The sequence below is a fragment of the Delphinapterus leucas genome, chromosome 14 (assembly GCF_059928025.1).
Source record: "Delphinapterus leucas isolate spDelLeu-1000000601 "Yukka" chromosome 14, BTC_Dleu_Yukka2, whole genome shotgun sequence".
Lineage (NCBI taxonomy): Eukaryota > Metazoa > Chordata > Mammalia > Artiodactyla > Monodontidae > Delphinapterus > Delphinapterus leucas.
The window spans coordinates 8,693,971-8,711,969 of record NC_143142.1 but is presented as its reverse complement, the minus strand read 5'-3'; the positions used below and the strand labels follow the sequence as shown (position 1 = coordinate 8,711,969).

Below are 17,999 nucleotides of genomic sequence, written 5' to 3'. Positions count from 1 at the left end.
TTTCTTTGTTTTTTTTTTTTGTTTTTAATCAAGCTTAGGGTGCTTTGATTCTGTCTCCATATTCTGGGTCAGTGTATGAATTTTTTCCTGGCTCTTGTTCCCTAATTACAAGTGAAGGTAGATTATCAGATATCTCACCTTTTCCTCACCTTGGAGGCTTGGAAGCAGTGGAGCTGGCCTTTGGAAATGGCTGAGAACCAGCCTCTGAGGGGACCATTAAACTCTTTGAATATATTTTCTCTTCTCCCCACCTGTGGTTCCCCCCACCCCCCATTCTTATATCTGTTTTGTTATATCTTTTTAAAAGTTTTACACAAAAAGATGTAGTGAAAAATCAAGCTTCTGTCCCTACCCCATCCACACATTCTGTCCTCAGAGGCAGCCACTGCCAGATTTATTCTCTGCATATAGAAGCGCCTCTCTCTCTCTCTCTCTCTCTCTCTCTCTCTCTCTCTCTCTCTCTCTCTCTCTCCTCTCTCTCTTCTCTCTCTCTCTCCTCTCTCTCTCTCTCTCTCTCACACACACACACACATACACACACACACACAAAGTACCTTCTTCTCTTCATTAACAATATAGTAATGAGTTTTTCCCCAATTTGGAGCGTCAGTTACTTTGTTTCTTCCATTCATTAGATATTACTTGAAGACCTACTGTGTGCCAGGCACACTAATAAATAAGTAACCTGTACATGATGAGCACTTTGTAAACCCTGGGAGACACACAGTCCTTACTCTACCAGAGTAAGTATGACTTAGTAATACTAATTTGGTATTACTGGTAATATACTAGTAATTACTAGTATTATAGTAAGAAATACCATTGCAGGTATTTCATATGAATTAATTCTTATAGGATTTGCATGCTGTCCTCCATAGTGCTCAGTTATTCCACTATAACACAGCCTCCTGAGAGCCAAATTCAAGCCTGCAGGGAAACTGATTAGTGGAAAGTGAATAAGAGAGGATGGAATTTGGCTCTAAAGAATTAGGAAACAAAGACTCATTTCCACCAGGATTTTAGAGGCATTTTAGTGTCTGACTCAGAAAAGAACCCTTCCGCCTTTTAAACCACATGAGACTAATCATCAAACTCAGTTTTACTTGATAGTTTTAGTTAAGCGTTTGAAATATTTGTATCAGAGTTTTCAGTTAATTTTTTTCAAGGTTAGAAATTGCAGAACGGTGGTTTTTATTATTGACTGCTACTATATATTAGTTTTCCTTAAAGCCTCATTACATTGTAGCATTATTCCCATTGGAAACTTTTAACAGTTATCTCTAAAAGGCTCTGTTAACTTTGTCCCTACGCTGTCCTTGTCACAGCCCGGACGCCGCTGATAGCACATCTTTTGATGTCCAGTTAGGAGACATTATCCTGACGGCGACAGATGGACTCTTTGACAACATGCCTGATTATATGATCCTTCAGGAGCTAAAAAAGTTAAAGGTAATTAATTCAAAGGTTGGCCTTTGGAAACAGTGACCCTCTCTGGGCAGCTGATTTTTATTAATTCAATTGCATTATCTCTTTTTGTAGTTTTGGAAAGGACTATTTTGTGAATTTAGGAAAATAAAAATGGTTCTAATCTTTGAAACAGTTGTAGATAGAAATATTCACAGTTGGAGAACTTGAGGGGAAAAGAGGCTTCTCATCCTTTATTTAGTAGGGTGGTAAAGGTAGGAAAAGTCCAGATGGGCGATTTCTTGTTTGTGTTTTTAATGGTATTTTAATGGTATTTAATGGTGTTAGTTGCTGGTTGTCTTTTTCACTTTTTATTCTCCTAGCAAACTCAGCAGGTGTTCAGGCTGGGAAAGATAGGAAATCATCATACCAGAGCCAGCCAAGGCAGCAGCCAAGGGCAGCAGGCAGCTAGGGGCCTTGATGTGATCTGAGCTGTCATCAGTAAAGAAACTGTTCAGATTTGGCCCATACAGAGAGTGGAAGGAAGTGAAAACCAGTCTGCATATTCTCCTGGCTTTGTAAAGTACTGACTCTGGGGAAAATTAGTCTTTTCTCATGTTTTTACCACTAACCAGTATGACTTTGAGTAAGTTTCTAAACTTTTTAAGCAGTATTTTCCTCACCTGTAAAATGGTGGAGTGGTACAAAAGGCCTGTTTTGTAGGGTTTTGGTAAGGATAAACCAAGACCATGCATTAGAAACCCTTAGCACTACGCCTTGTCTGTGGGGCCTAGTAAAGGTCAGGCGCTTACACGTGCTGGCACTGTGCTCTGTGTGGTAACAGAATGACAAGCAGAAATGACACATTCCCTGCCCTTATGGAGCTTACATTCTAGTGGAGGAAGACAGATAATACAGAGAAAGAAAGAATAGCTATAATGGTGGTGGTAAATAAGAAGAAGAAAAATAAAGCAAGGTGAAGGAATGCAGAATAGAGAGGGATTTTCAGTAGGGCAACTGGCAGCCCTTACTTGGAGAACACACTGTGCTTGGCCAGGGGGGCATTCCCAAGCAAGGAAGCTTTTGAGGTCATCCCGAAGTGTTATCAAAATCCGCCCTTTCAACCCCATCCCATTTTAGCAAAAATGCCTTAAGAATTTCAAGTGGGAAAAAAAAAACAAATATGAAAATTCAAGGGACTTCCCTGGTGGTCCAGTGGTTAAGACTCCACGCTTCCACTGCACGGGGTGTGGGTTTGATCCCTGGTCAGGGAACCAAGATCCCACATGCCGCATGGCACGGCCAAAAAAAAAAGAAAGAAAATTCGAACTTCAGGACCCAAGTCCATGCAAAGGACTTTCTAATTGACATTTTATGCAGGCAGCACTGGTGATCTCATTCATTTTAGTTGAGGTATAATGTTTCATTGTCTTCTCTAATTGGAATAAAACTTAAATGGTGGAAACTATGATTAGATAAATGTTACTGTCTTAAAAAGCGATGCTTGCAAGTGATGTTTACTGTGTGCAGAAATCATGTGAGGCATTATGGTAAAAATAACTCCCTCATGTTTTCATATTAGAATTCAAATTATGAGAGTATACAACAGACGGCAAGAAGCATTGCTGAGCAAGCTCATGAGCTGGCCTATGACCCAAATTATATGTCACCTTTTGCACAGTTTGCATGTGACAATGGATTGAATGTGAGAGGTAAGCATTCTTTAGGAAGGTCATAGGGACTAACTGGGGACATAGAGGATGGGAGCATTCTGGGCTGTGGGTGAGGCAAACTACAGCACTGGGGTGAGACTGCTGAGGTGCCCTCTCCCAGCTGTGAGCCCGTGGGAGCAAGGTCAGCAGGCTGTAACACTGAAGGACAGAGCAAGTGCATGTCATCATGTGTTCCCCACAGAGGTGCCCTTCAGAACTGAATTTAATTGGCTGCAGAGGCAGGTGGAACCTGAAGCCCTTTATTGCTGCCACTGCACTGCTTGGACCTGAGCCCCAAAAGCCTCCGAGCTCTGCCTGGACATTCCTAACAGTTTAAACATTCTGCCCTTCATGAGTCTGACATTTCACTTCTCCCTTCCTCTGGCTTTGTGGGACTCATTGACAGTATTTGCCTGCCAAATTGCCATGGCAGATTTTGAAGATGGAAGTAATGTTAGACTGTCCTTGCCTAAAGAGTCTTCCTATCTACTGAGCGATATGTAACTTTGGGAGCAGGCCAAGTAGCTCAGTCTTGGAGCTCAGATGACATGTTGGTACTAGCATATCAGAACTAGCAGAGTTGGTCAGTTTCTTGCTGGTAGAATCTTATGATATGTAAAGCATTTCTTAGCTGTCCAGGAAATATTCAAATAGAAAAAAGCACATGCCATAGCTGATTGCCAGATTAGAATACAAGACTATTACTAGTTTCAAAACATTGGATATGTTTGTCCAAATTAGGATTGTGGGTATAACGTGTAACTTTCTTGTCAGGCAGAATTAATCTTAGCCACATTTTGTCTTTATTATGATTGCTATAAACAGAGGATGTGGTGGTGGCCATTTTAACAGAGCTGTTGTAAAGGAGCAGGGAAGGTTTTTTTTAAAAAGTTTCAATTAAATTACATGTAATTTCTTGGTGCGTTTTAACTATTTATCAAATGGTTTGTTTCCTTTTTTCTGCCAGAGTATATTGACAAACCAAACCTGCCTGAAATATCAGTATTTGTTTCCTAGTACTTATTTATTTAGGCTTACATTTTGTATTGACTTTTCCTTTTAAAATATATAAATACGTTTTCATTTTCATTTTAGGTGGAAAGCCAGATGACATCACTGTCCTTCTCTCAATAGTGGCTGAGTATACAGACTGACTCACCTAGGTGTCAACTCCTGCCTCTCCTTTCATCATCCCAAATTCTCCCCTACCGTGTGTGCTGATCCTGCTGGCAGGACCATGTTTCTTTGCTACTGATCTCAGTGGCCAGTGATGTAAGCCTTTTGCCTGTCTTTTTGAGACCCCATTGAGATCTTTGTTGAGAACCACTACTGTCATTCACTAGCTCATATCTGCCAGCAACATTTGAAGAGAATCAAGATTTGAAGATTGGTCTTCACTTCACATTGTCCTTTCCATGATGGGATGGAGGTTTTCAAAGCCAAAATGTCTATTACTTTTCAAAAACAGTTGAAGTATTGAAAATGAGTAATATTGGTAAAGTGAATTCAAAATTAGAATGTGTTAAAGGGATTTTAAAAGTCTAACACAAATTGTATGTTATGGTACATCTACTAGAAACATACGTTATATATTATCAAAAGATATGTTACACGTGTACTATACAGTCTGTGTTATGATTGGGTGTGGCTTTATGTTTTCATTATAAACTCCTATTTTTCAGGGGCTTATAATCTTGCTCTAAAACATTGTTCTGGATTACAAAATCTTGATCCGGGGAGCTTTTTTTTTGGTTACAAGTTGGAAGAAAAATTCAGTTTAGTTCTATGTATGCAAATGTTTCATGGTTTTTAAAAGATGATTAATTGTGCTCCTGTGATGAAAGTTTCAGCAGTTTATTGGTTACTGCATATCACAGGCTGGTGGCCTGATCTGCAGGGGGGTTTGGGGAGACTCCTTACCAAAAAATTTTAATGGAAATATTATTCAAGGTTATAAATTCCTCAAAGCCTACAAATTTAATGTTACAGCTGAAATTCCTCCCAGCTGTCTGATATGATGCCCCTGTGTGGGAGCTTTAGGCCCATAGGCCTGATGGGTTGAGAATGGAACAGCTCTAACTTTGAATTTTGTTGGCCTTTGATGGTCACGCTATACCCCTTTTCTCACTCTCAGACCTGTTGTTAGTAGCCTTGCTTTCTATAGAGCATGTACCAAATTCAGGGAGTCCACGTGGAAAGAACACTGTGGGCAGTGGCACAAGAGTCCACGAGGAAAACTCCTAGTGATGATATGACATTTGCATTTGCCCTACACAGAAATTTAGGGGTTTCTGAATCAAGCTTAATGTTTACAGTTTCCGAATAGCCATCTTGCAGTGTATAGCTTCCTTATAAAATTACCCCACATTCAGTTTTTCCATTATCTGCAAATTCAAACTTATTTTTAAGGTTTGTGTACAAGTCGACTGCTGTAAAGATATATATTTTGGGGTCAGTTTTTTTCCTTCATTAACTTCGTGGTAGAAAAATATATACACTTAGAAATCCTTAAATTAAAGCCATGTTTTATATATGTCAGGTAACATTGGTGTATAGATGAGAATGCAATTAAACCTAATGAGAATCTACTTGAGAATATAGAAAGTCTCTTTCTCTAAAGGAGATACTTACTCCCTGGTTTATTGCATTAAAACTTATGTTTGAGGTTACCTCAACTTGTTTTAAAAGATTTTGTTTTGTGAATTTGTACTGTATATTTGAGTAACTGTCAAGCTTTTGTTTTATTTAAAAATGTTTAACATGTACCATGTACATGTCATTACTATATTTCAATGCATCATGCTTGTAACAGGCATTTCATTTATAATAAGAATGAGTTATTCATTTGTAAGCCGTTCAGTAATTTATCTACTATTCCTAAATTGGCATAATGTTAGATATCTATTTTGAATCACCTTTAATTACATGTCAGAATGCCTTAACTACCCTAACTTGACAAAACAATTCTTTGGTAGAGGAGATGGGGGGTGGGGCGGGGGGTGGAGAGAGACTCTGTTTAAATAATGAGAATCCATCGTGCTGTGATAAAACACAGAAGCGTGAGTGGCAAGTGGCGGGGTATTTATTTTGCACAAACTATTTGCAGTCTCTGTGTATTTAAAAAGTAAAGAAAGTTGCATCCAGAAGGGTTTTGTTGGAAGGAATACATTTACACTTGGGCTGACAACTTCAGTTCTTTTGTTGGGTTTTTAATTATTTCTGGTCAGAGGTATGGAGCCTTATGATCTGGATATATTTTGTATTAATTTTCCAATGCATACATTTAATTCCAGGTAAGAGCAGTGCTGGTCACGTCACTGGCTTTCTCTGCACTCATCTAAACCCATCAAACACAGTCTTCATAAAGGTAGATTGATGGTGTTTTACACAACTCATTTAATCAACTTAGTCTTTTTTGAGGAATGAGCGTTAGAAATTGACAATGTGTTTGTTCCAGGGATGTTGAAAATAGTGGGACAAGAATTGAGTTTCACAGGGGAACTGACTTTGGACCTGGCCTGTAGATTTGGGACACAAAATATTTTCTCTTTTTTTCCCCTGCCCTTTTCGTGTTATGCACTTAATTTTATGACTGTGAGGGTCTGTTGGAGTGCTGCTTAACAAGTAACTTTCCTTCCACTGTCAGTGGTCAGAGGCTGTGTAGTACCCATACTGGAATTTTCCATGTCACAGGACCCAAGTCTTTGTGGGGTGTGCCTGAGATATACCACTTGGTGGGTCTAATTCTGAACTTGATGTGTTAATTGTATTTTAAATCAAGCAGTATAAACATACATATTGATACATTTGCCTCACGTAGTGGACTTTTATAACAAAAGAGAATTTGGATTTCTAATTTACAAATGGCAAATTATTTATCCCTCTCTGGATGCACCAAAGACCAGTAAAGTTTATAGCTTTTCCATCTATATTTATAAAGCAATACTGTATTATAAAGATCAATATTTTTATCACATGCTTGAAATTTTTATTTTGTTCTGTTTTAAAGTGTGCACTCTAAACATATCAGAACCTTATTTCTTCCTGTGAACTTAAGCTGCCTGCGCACAAAAAAGAATTCACCGAATGGATACACAGTAGAGTCCATAGGCTCCTAAAAACTGAAAGAAGAAATGAGGTGGGGAAAACAAGTTACTTGTCCTGAATTACTGTACTGGCTTGACATGGTTGATGGGTACTAAATCACAAAAGAATCCATTCCAGGTGTGCATGTCTGGGAGTTGGGCTGTAACTAGATTAGAAACTAGATTTCGAGCTTTGCATGATGGGCGAGTGTCTTATCACATCGGTTGCATTCGTTCTGGATAGAATAGTATAGCCTTCAGTACCGCCTTCAGTACCACCAACATACCACATCATGTAACAAGGCAGTAATTGTGGGAATTCACTGAGTCAGTTTTGAGCGTTTTGGAGATTGTAAACAAGATAGGCTAGAACTGTAAATGTTTGTACTTCTGATTAAGTTCATGGTTCCTTGTCACCTTATACCAGCTATCTTTGGTAGAAGCTACAGCATCCAATTTTCCTGGAAACTATCACATTTTTGCATTTAACAAATTTTACAACATCAAAAAAACAAAATCTGCTTATAAAACAAAATGTGAAACAGAAAACATTTGGATTCTATTGTTTAAAAAAATTAAATTCTTTGCAAAATTGAACTTCAACTAAAAATCGACAGTGTCCATGTCAAAATTTTAACTGTAAGCAGGTAGTTTGTGGCAAAGATGGCTAAATAATGAAGCAAGTCTGAATTTGTGTATACTAATGAGCTGCTTTTTTCTGTTGAGACTATCATTATTTGTCTTACCCAAGAGGCAGTGACCTGAATTGGATGTCTGAAGTATAACTTATGCAGGAATAGTTCTGTAAATACATTTAAATAAACTGTAAAGATATTTAATAAATATAGTATTTATACTAATCTGTGTACTCCTTTTAATTTGAGTAGTAACAAGATAAGACACTGGCCCTTGACATTGATTTTGTTGGTCCCTATCAGGTCCTCGTTTCCAAGCCTCTTAGTCAGTCTAGCAGTGACTCCATACTTTGTAGCTATCATTTCTGTCTTTTACTAGTTTATTCACTAAGGCTTTTTTTCACCAGCTCATTTACTACATCAGTTTAGCTTCCTCAAAAATTCGTCAAACTGGATTAATAATTGAATGTAACATATAGATGGTTTCCCAGCTGAGAAGCCTTTTGCATCTTCTAAATGATATGTGAAGTCAAACAAAAATCTGGTGTCATTTAAATTTAGCATTCTGTATCCAAATTCTAAAATCCAAACTGTATACAATTTGACAGTGTAACTGTCTTTTACAGACCAGTGCTGCATCTAGGTGATTACTGATGATGATGATGCCTTCACAGCTGAGACTGCCCTGGCCACTTTCAATGAGCGAACCAGAAACTTCATCCTCAGCAAGGAGACCTACAGTTACTCTCGGGTATAAATGTTCTCCGTGTAGTCATCTGCATTTATTAGGAATATGTGAAATTCAGTGTTAGTCACCAGTGTAAGCAAAAGATACATACATCTTTAGCCTACAATGTGAAATTATGTGGGCATTGCCAGTTTCCAAAAAAAGCTTGATGAAAGCCCAGTTTCATTCACTGAGGAACATTTTGGGATGAACTTGAGTTTTTATTAGGTTATTGTGGGTAGCTATGGCTCATTACCAAGCTACAAGAGCCAAACTCATTCTGGTTTTAGTTTGAACTCTGTTCACAGTTCTAAAGTTTACTAATCCACTCAGCCACCTTTGTCTTATTAATTCCTCACAAAATCTAAAGCACAATTGCTTGCCAATTAACATTTCCTTGTGATTTGATGGTTTCACAGGCTTAACAATTAAGGTGTTACAAAAGTCTAGTTTGTCAGGTTATAATTGACTCTAAACAGGTTTGGGAGAGGGAGAGGCACACATCATAAGATGTTATATAACAATATTTCTGTGCCAGATTTTTTATTCTGTGCAGGTAAGAAGCTAATTCTTAAAGAGGCAAAGAACAGAGACATTCATCTTCCACCTCATTCCCCTCCAAACCCAGGCTTTCTTGGCAGTGGAGGCTGCTGTTCTATATCAGATAATACAGAAATAATTTTTTGGCATCACTTCTTTTCTGCATCACACTGCAAAATTTTAAAGTCATATATTTTTACTTAAAATCTTAAAAAAATATAGCAAGCAATAGACCAAAAATGTTATGGCATTACATGCATAATTTTTTACTATGTCTGAAAGCACCAAAACTCAAATGTTTGCAATCAAACACAGAAGATACCTGAACTCTACAAGCCATATTGATGCACTCAAAATGGCTGCTAAAGAAAGTTTAAATACCTTTATAAAACTGGTAAAGAAAATGCTAAAAACTCTAGTGTGAGTGTGCACTGAATTGAAGAATTCTTTTTTATTTTTTTAAATTTTATTTATTTGGCTGTGTTGGGTTTTCATTGCTCCACGCATGCTTTCTCTAGTTGCGGTGAGCAGGGGCTACCCTTCGTTGTGGTGCACGGGCTTCCCATTGCGGTGGCTTCTCTTGTTGCGGAGCATGGCACGCAGGCTTCAGTAGTTGTGACTCATGGGCTCTAGAGTGCAGGCTCAGTAGTTGTGGCACACGGGCTTAGTTGCTCCACAGCATGTGGGATCTTCCCGGACCAGGGTTTGAACCCGTGTCTCCTGCATTGGCAGGCGGACTCTCAACCACTGCACCACCAGGGAAGTCCCTGAATTGAAGAATTCTAATGAGCTTTTTCCCTGCACAGAAAACTCTTCTCCCTCCCAAGAAGCATAATGGATTTAAAGCAAATTACATTTACTTGACAAGCAGCTATTTCTAGATATGGTTGTTGTATAAGAAGATGTTTAGAAAACTAGCAGCCCATTATCCATTTCAAGGAAGTCCAAGACAATATCTTCATAGGCTTAAGTGTGAAAATGTGTTTGAGGTGCAAGTGAGCCAGTAAATGGGTAGGGGGCCAGCTCAGCCATCATTAAGTGTTAGAATGTGGAAAAACTGCCATCATTCACGTCCTCTTCACTGTCACTTGCTGTTGCCAGACTGTGGAAAGGGTGGTTGAAGTGTTCTTGTTGGTCAGAAGAAACTGCTCCAAAGAACATGCAAGAAAACTGGAGGGGAAAAAAGTAACTGTACTGTTTATTCAAAGCAAGTTAGCGCTCATCAAATACCCCTTTTCAGAAGCTCAGCCAAGGTGGTCTCCCTGACTTTAATAGTGATGGTTCATGAAATACCCAAAACCTTCTTGAGTGGCCCAAAACATCCTAAAATAAAACCCTTCCCTGGACTCCAAAGGCACACAGTGTGGAATCAGTGGTCTGCTTCTGACTACCCTGCCCGAGCCATTGAAACTAACACCAGGGACTTCCCTGGTGGTCCAGTGGCTAGGACTCCACGCTCCCAGTGTAGGAGGCCCAGGTTCAATCCCTGGTCGGGGAACTGGGTCCCACATGCAGCAAATGCAGCTAAAGATCTCGCATCCCGCAACTAAGACCCAGCACAGCCAAATTAGTTAATTAATTAATTTTAAAAAGAAAGAAAGAAACTAACACTAAGACTGTGGGAGACAGAGATAAAGGGAGACACTGTAGGCCATCCTGCTCGACTCCATCCATCTTCTCCCCTTTCCCTCCTGCTGCGACAGAAGCAGCTACTCCTGACTAGAGCCAGTCCTCTCCCTGTCTCTGACTCCCAGCCCCTCCCATGCCTCTCCTCTACTGGATAAGAATGTCAGCATTTTAAAATAATCAAATGTCTCTCATTAAAATATATAAATAGCCTCATTCCCTTCCTCCCTCCATCCTTACCTCTGCTGTAGAGTTGTCTACACTTGCTTTCTCCATTTTCTCATTCTCCTATTCTTCCGTCCTATCTAAAAAAGCTCCTGACCCTCACACAGAAGCACTTCTCAAGATGGTCACCAAAAATTGCCAGATCCTTAAGCCAATGACCATTTTCAGTCTCCATCCCACTTGATAGTCACTCTGACATTTTCTTCTCAAACCTTCCTCATGCTGCACTCTCCTGGTTGCTCTTAGACTTTTCAGCTGGCTTGCCCTCTTCTACCCAGCCTTTGAATCAGGGTTTCTCAGCCTTAACACTACTGACATTTGAGGCCTGGTGCTTCTTTGTTGTGACGGCTGTCCTGCTCATGGGAGGGTGTTGAGCAGCATCCCTTGCCTCTGCCCACTAGATGCCAGTAGCACCCTCCTTCCTGAATTGTGACATCCAGAATTGTCTCCAGACATTGCCCAGCGTCCCCTGGCCCTGGTTAAGAACCACTGCTTTAAATAATGGCAGTACTCTCCCCTGCACCCTCTCCCTAGGAACTTTCTTTCACACTGCTGGCAGAAATTACTATGTATGTATATGCCAGGGAGTCTCACAGAATTTGAACTTCGTATATCCTACTACCCATTTGATTTCTGCCACTTAACATGTCCAAAATAGAATTCATGATCTTAGTGAGCATTGAACCTGTTGCTCCAGACCTTGATACCTCCTTTTCCCTTAAGCCCCATAACCAATCCATCACAGAGTCCTGCTACTTCTACCTCCTCAATTAGCTGTCTACTTTGGCCACTTCTCTCCATTGCTACTGAATCACCATCTCTCAGATGCCACAACTGAACTTCCATTCTTGCCTCACTGCATCCCATTCTGCACATAGTAGCTGCAACTAAAGTTATCTTTCAAAAATTCAACTCTGGCAGCCCTCCCTGTTAAAATCCTTCAAATACTTTAAATGCCACAGTACTTTATATGGCCGTTTACATGGCTGTTTACATCTGGCATGAATCGGCACTCAGCAGTTACTCTAGTTTCATTCACCCTGTGCCATTGTTTCACCCTGGCTATCTGCCTGCTAACCACACTGGTCATCCTCCAGTTCCTTAAAACCAGCACACTCCCTCCATCACAGGGGCTTTTGCACATGCCACACATCCACTCAACTCCCCCCTACTACCTTATCCTTTCCAGTTCAGCTCAAACACCAATTTCAAAGAAGACGTTCTGACCTCCTAGATTAGGTCAGTTCATACCTTAAATCCTCTCAAAGCACCTTAAACTTTTCCTTTATTGAACTTACCACAGGTTTTTAAAAATTATCAAATATTTAGTCATGTGACTATTTGTTTAATGTCTGTCTCCCTCCTAGTCTATAAGCAAGTTTAGGAACGTTTCTTGTTTATTTTGCATACCATTGTATACCCCACATCTACAACACAAGACCTTCAACAAATACCTGTGGGAGTTGCATGGTAGGTAACAAGAATGAATAAGTGAATGATCCCTGTTCTTGGCTCATCCTCACACATCAGAAGGTGAAGATGCCCTCTGCATGGGGCAGTTCTGACAGCAGCTGTTGAACCCTCGCTCCAGATGAAACACCCCAAATTAGCTGTGATATAGCCTGTGGTAGGCAGAATGATGGCCTGCCCGCACCCCCAAAGATGTCCACGTCTTAATCCCGGGAGCCTGTGAATATGTTATATTACATGGCAAAAGGGAATTAAGGTAGCAAATGGAATAAAGTTGCTAATCAGTGACCTGGACTATCCAGGTGGGCCCAGTGGACTCACAAGGATGCTTAAATGTGAAAAGCAGGGCTTCCCTGGTTGGCACAGTGGTTGAGAGTCTGCCTGCCAATGCAGGGGACACGGGTTCGTGCCCCGGTCTGGGAAGATCCCACATGCCGCAGAGCGGCTGGGCCTGTGAGCCATGGCCGTTGAGCCTGCGCGTCCAGAGCCTGTGCTCCGCAATGGGAGAGGCCACAACAGTGAGAGGCCCACATACCGGAAAAAAAAAAAAATGTGAAAAGCAGAGAAGAGTCAGCATCAGAGTGAAGCAATGTGAAAAGGACTTGACTGGCCGTTGCTGGTTTTAAAGCTGGAAGGAAACCACAGTCGAAGAATGCAGGTGATCTCAAGAAGATAGGAAAGGCAAGAAAGCAGATTCTTCCCTAGAGTCTCCGCAAAGGAACGCAGCCTTGCCAACACCTTGATTTTAGCTCAGTGAGACCCATTTTGGACTTCTGAACTGTAAGATAATTTGTGTTGTCTTAAGCCACTGAATTTGTGGTAATTTTTTATAGCAGCAATAAGAAACTAATACACTGGCTTTGATTTTAATTGGAGGCATAGCCTCAGTTGCTTCTGAAGAGTCTAATGTTAACCAAGGTCAAGATCCAAAGGCTGGAATTGACCTAATGATAGCATCTGTGTCTGTTCAATGTATAATATCATGTGCAAATAGCTCTTCATAATGCTTACTGTGCTATATTAAACTAAAAACCTACTAGCTTACTTTGGACTTTGAGAGCTGCCCTGAATTTGCCACTGACTTAAGGTAAATGTCATTTGCTACCCCCCTTTTCCCTACCTACTCTTTGGCCTTTAAATCTTTCATGGCTGGATGATCAAGCCTTTCCCTGGTATATAACAGTCTTCTAATGGAGAAAGTTTATGAATGGCCATACAACTTGGAATTAGTCCAAATCCTATACGAATTGGGTAAGAAGATAAATTATTATAAAAATTTTAAAATAATATTCATATTCTCTTAAAAATAGAACTACCATACAATCCAGCAATTCCTCTCCTGGCTATTTTTCAGAAAAAAAACAAAAATGCTAATTCAAAAAGATATCTGCACTCCCATGTTCATTGCAGCTTTATTTATAATAGCCAAGATACAGAAGCAACCTAAGTGTCCACCGATAGAGGAATGGATAAAGAAGATGTGGTGTGTGTACACAGTGGAATATCACTCAGCCACAAAAAAGAATAAAATCTTGCCATTTGCAACAACGTCAATGGACCTAGAAGGTATTATGTTCAGTGAAATAAGTCAGAGAAAGACAAATACAGTGTGATTTCACTTATATACGGAATCTAAAAAGGAAAACAAATGAACAAACGTAACAAAACAGAAACAGACTCATAGATACAAAAAACAAACAGGTGGTTGCCAGAGGGGAGGGGTGTGGGGGGATGAGTGAAATAGGTGAGGGAGATTAAGAGGTACAAGCTTCCAGTTACAAAATAAATGAGTGATGGGGATGAAATGTACAGCATGGGGAATACAGTCAACAATATTATAATAACTTTGTATGGTGACTTTGGTCTTTGAAAACTGCCCTAAATTTGCTATTGACTTATTGTTATCATTTTGTAATGTACAGAAATATCAAATCATTATGTTCTGTACCTAGAACTAACATAGTGTTGTAAGTCAATAATACTTCAATTAAAAATATAATAATATAGATATTTCCCCCATTTTGGTGCCCCTGAGAGCTGTGTATAACTTACTGAAAATCAACAATGGAAAAATATATTGGTCATTTGAATATTAGAATATAGTAATACTCCTCTACAACAGTTTAATTTTGAAAATCCCCTTTCCCAAAGTAGAATACTACCATATTATTTATCTTTTTAAATAAGGTGAATTAAAATTGATTTCATTTTGGAATTTTGTGATACTACTTGAGGGATTTTAAAAACTTTCTTAGGCTATCCCAAACCGGGGCTGAAGGTTTGCCAACCACTGGCTATGCACTAGGAATACAGAGATGAGTAAGACTCAGGCCTGCCCTTGATGAGCTCACAATCTACCTAGTGGAGTAACAAGCATATTTATTAAATTATTACATGACATTAAAAATGAATAAAACAAACAAAATGATTAGAATGAGAAGACTTCAAAAAGAGACATATCACTTGAGCTGGGCTTTGAAGGGTGGGTAGGGGTTTGAACGGTGAAAAAAGGAATACTATCACCCCAGACTGTAGGAGCAATAGTATGAACAAAAGTAGGACACAAAAGCATTTGCTGAATGTTTCCACTAAGATCAGGAACTAAGCAAGCATGCCCACTCTCTCCACTGTTAATGTTGTACTAGAGATTACGTGCTAATACAACTGAACAAAAGAGTCAGTTGGAGAGATTAAAGAAGAAATGAAACTATCTCTATATAAAAATGATGTATAGCATGTCTGGAAACCCTGAGAGAATCAATGATAAAACTAATGGAAACAATAAAATAATTCAGCAGGGTAGTAGGATATAAAATTAACACACAAAAAAACAGTAGCCTTCATATACGCAAACAGTAGGCAGTCAGAAAACATAATGGTAGAGAAAACTATTTACAACAGCAATATAAACGGTTAAATTACTTAGGAATAAACTTAAATGTGTAAATGTATATGAGAAACATTTTAAGACACTCCTGAGAGACACAAAAGTAGACCTAACAAGTGGAAATATATTGCCTGTGTTTGGATAGAATGACTCAGCATCATAAAGGTGTCTCTTAACATCCCCAAGTTAACAGAAATTTAAGGAAATCCCAATTAAAAAAATACCAACAGACTTTTTCTGGAGCTAGATAAGTTGATATTAAAGTTCAAGTAAAAAATACACATTCAGAATAGCCAGGAAAAACTGACTAAATCTACAAAGGGATACTATCTCTACCAGACATTAAAACATACTCTGAAGGGCTGGAACTGGACCTCAGGGGAGGAAATGAGAAGATTTTATTAAATACCCTAGGGAAAGTCCCTGAATGCCATTCCAAGGGGTTTAGGAAAAATCCTATGGGCGAAGCAGAATGATCCAAGAGACAATAAAAGCAGGAGAGTGATGTATAACAATAACTAACATTTAATGAGCACTGACCATGAGCCAGCTCCATGTATTAGCCCAATTAATTTTCATAACAATTCAATTGGGTAGCAGCAGCATTATTCCCATTTTACTAACAGAAAGAAAACTGAAGCAAAGATAAGTAACTTATCCAAGTTACACAGCTAATAAGTGGCAAGACAGAGATTCCAACCCAGAAACTCTAGAGCCAGTGCTCTGGAGTCCTATACCTCATTGTAAATATAAGGTCTCAAAAGAATCTTCTGGTACACTGTGGAGGAAACCAGAGTGGAGGAGAATGGAGGCATGGAGGTCAATCAGAAGGCCCACCATAGTTCATATAGAAGGTGATAATGGTCTAAATTATTTACCCATAATGTAATTTCATTTCTGCAGGAGTTAAGGCAAATAATTCCCTTTAAAAATAGAACTTTCTTTTTAGAATTTAAGTGACATGATAGGAAATTTGAAGAAAAGAGTGCTGTAATGGTACTCATGGAGCTTACAGCTCTAAATGTCACTTTCCCTAGTGAGGAAATTGGCAATCTTAGTGAATTTCAGGGAAGTGAAGCAGCAGGAAAATGTATTCCTGTTGCTGCCTGCGAAAAAGTAAGCACAATATGTGTGACCAAAAAACAGGATGAGGAAAATGTTTCTGTATAATGAAAAGACAGATTTCAGTTTTCACTTTATGGCCAAGCTAGTAATTCACGAGAAGAGAAAATTGCCATAAGTGCCAGGCATATCAGGTATTCAATAAACACTGTGGCATCAAACTGAATAATAAGTGGAGTTTACTATCCAATTTTACTACCCTAAAATTCTTCATACAGTGTAAGTAGTGACTTTTAGTAATATTATTTCTCCTTAGAGTTATTTCTAACTCTAAGAAACTCATATTTCCAAACCAATAATAATAACAACAGCAAAACAAGCTTGAATAAAACATCAATATAAACATGTAAAACAGGGACTATCATTATTTGATACTTCGAATAAATTATGTTTATCTTCAGTTCAGTGGATTTCTTAAGGTTTAACACTATAGCATTTTGTGAGGTTTATCATCCATCTAGTAAAATAATGTTCTTAACTGGGACACCACTATGAAGGAATTTGTGATGTTTGTTGTGATGAAGTTTACATTTGTACTACCATGAATAAAGGATTTCCCAACCAAACTTGAAAAATAAAATTAGAAGGACATGTATTTTAGAAAGCAAAGTATATGACTTTAGCATATTATTTGTATTCAAAGATAAGTATGCTATAAGAAATCATAATTTATTCTTTAAAACAAGTGACTCAAATTTCTATTTGAATATACTTTGTTAGAATTACTCAATGAGCAATTTAACTATTTTGTATTGACATTCTGTAAATCAGCCTTTTCTCCATGTCAGACTGGTTTCACCTCTCCCCTAGCAAAAAATAATAAAATTAATTTCCCGGATATTGGAGGTGGGCTGAGGCAGGGAGATTGCAAAGGGAGACGGATGACGAGAGTTCTTGACTGAGATGCAGTTGTGTCTCAGTGTTTTTCTTTTACCTTCCTGAGATGTGAAGATCCTGGCACTTCCTCCGTGTCACTGACACTGCTTTCTGGTACTTCACTAATGTCTCTGTTCGCTCTTTCCGTTAATGGGCTGCCACGGTTTTCCAATGAAGAGACTTTCGTGTGAGTCTCAGAATAAAGCCTTTTGGGTACTGCTTTTCTCGAGATATACTCTGCGTCCTTGCTGGTTACATTTTTACCAGCCTCTGAATTTGAATGTATCAGCTCTGACCTGAGGTATTAATAGAGATTAAATGAATGAACTGTTTACTTTGAAAGATATATTTTTATATAACTAATGGATCAATATGGGATGACAATAACACTGGTTTAGGGAATATACTGAAATAACATTGAACTAATTGTTGAAAGTTAAGAGTTACATACATGATTATCTAGAAATTCTCTTGACAGATTCAGATTTTTCAGTAAAACAACCCAATGTATATGAGACAATCTTGTGACACGGTAATAGGGCGAAGTTAGAAAAAAGGTCAAATAAATTACAGTATGACAAAATTGTATAGAGTCATTAAAAATCATGTTTCCAAGTTATTATCAACAATACTGGAAAATGTTCACAATATAATATTTTGTGGGAAAAAAACAGAATACAAAACTACATA

General features: G+C 38.7%; 2 protein-coding genes across 3 annotated transcripts in view; one reads left to right on the top strand and one right to left on the bottom strand.

Moving 5' to 3' along the window:
* PPTC7 (protein phosphatase targeting COQ7) overlaps positions 1 to 17,641 on the top strand; it is a 48,667-nt gene extending 31,026 nt beyond the window's left edge. The window contains exons 4-6 of one of the 2 annotated variants that reach the window (XM_022597755.3): positions 1,326 to 1,449; positions 2,987 to 3,116; positions 4,212 to 17,641. In XM_022597755.3, the coding sequence (XP_022453463.1) occupies positions 1,326 to 1,449; positions 2,987 to 3,116; positions 4,212 to 4,270 (313 nt within the window). In that variant the 3' untranslated portion in view covers positions 4,271 to 17,641. The remainder of the gene's footprint in view (positions 1 to 1,325; positions 1,450 to 2,986; positions 3,117 to 4,211) is intronic. The other variant, XM_089894485.1, reaches the window with a different exon arrangement.
* RAD9B (RAD9 checkpoint clamp component B) overlaps positions 8,325 to 17,999 on the bottom strand; it is a 29,219-nt gene continuing 19,544 nt past the window's right edge. The window contains 2 exon segments of the mRNA XM_089894490.1: positions 8,325 to 9,273; positions 17,368 to 17,605. Of these exon segments, the coding sequence (XP_089750616.1) occupies positions 9,172 to 9,273; positions 17,368 to 17,605 (340 nt within the window). The 3' untranslated portion in view covers positions 8,325 to 9,171.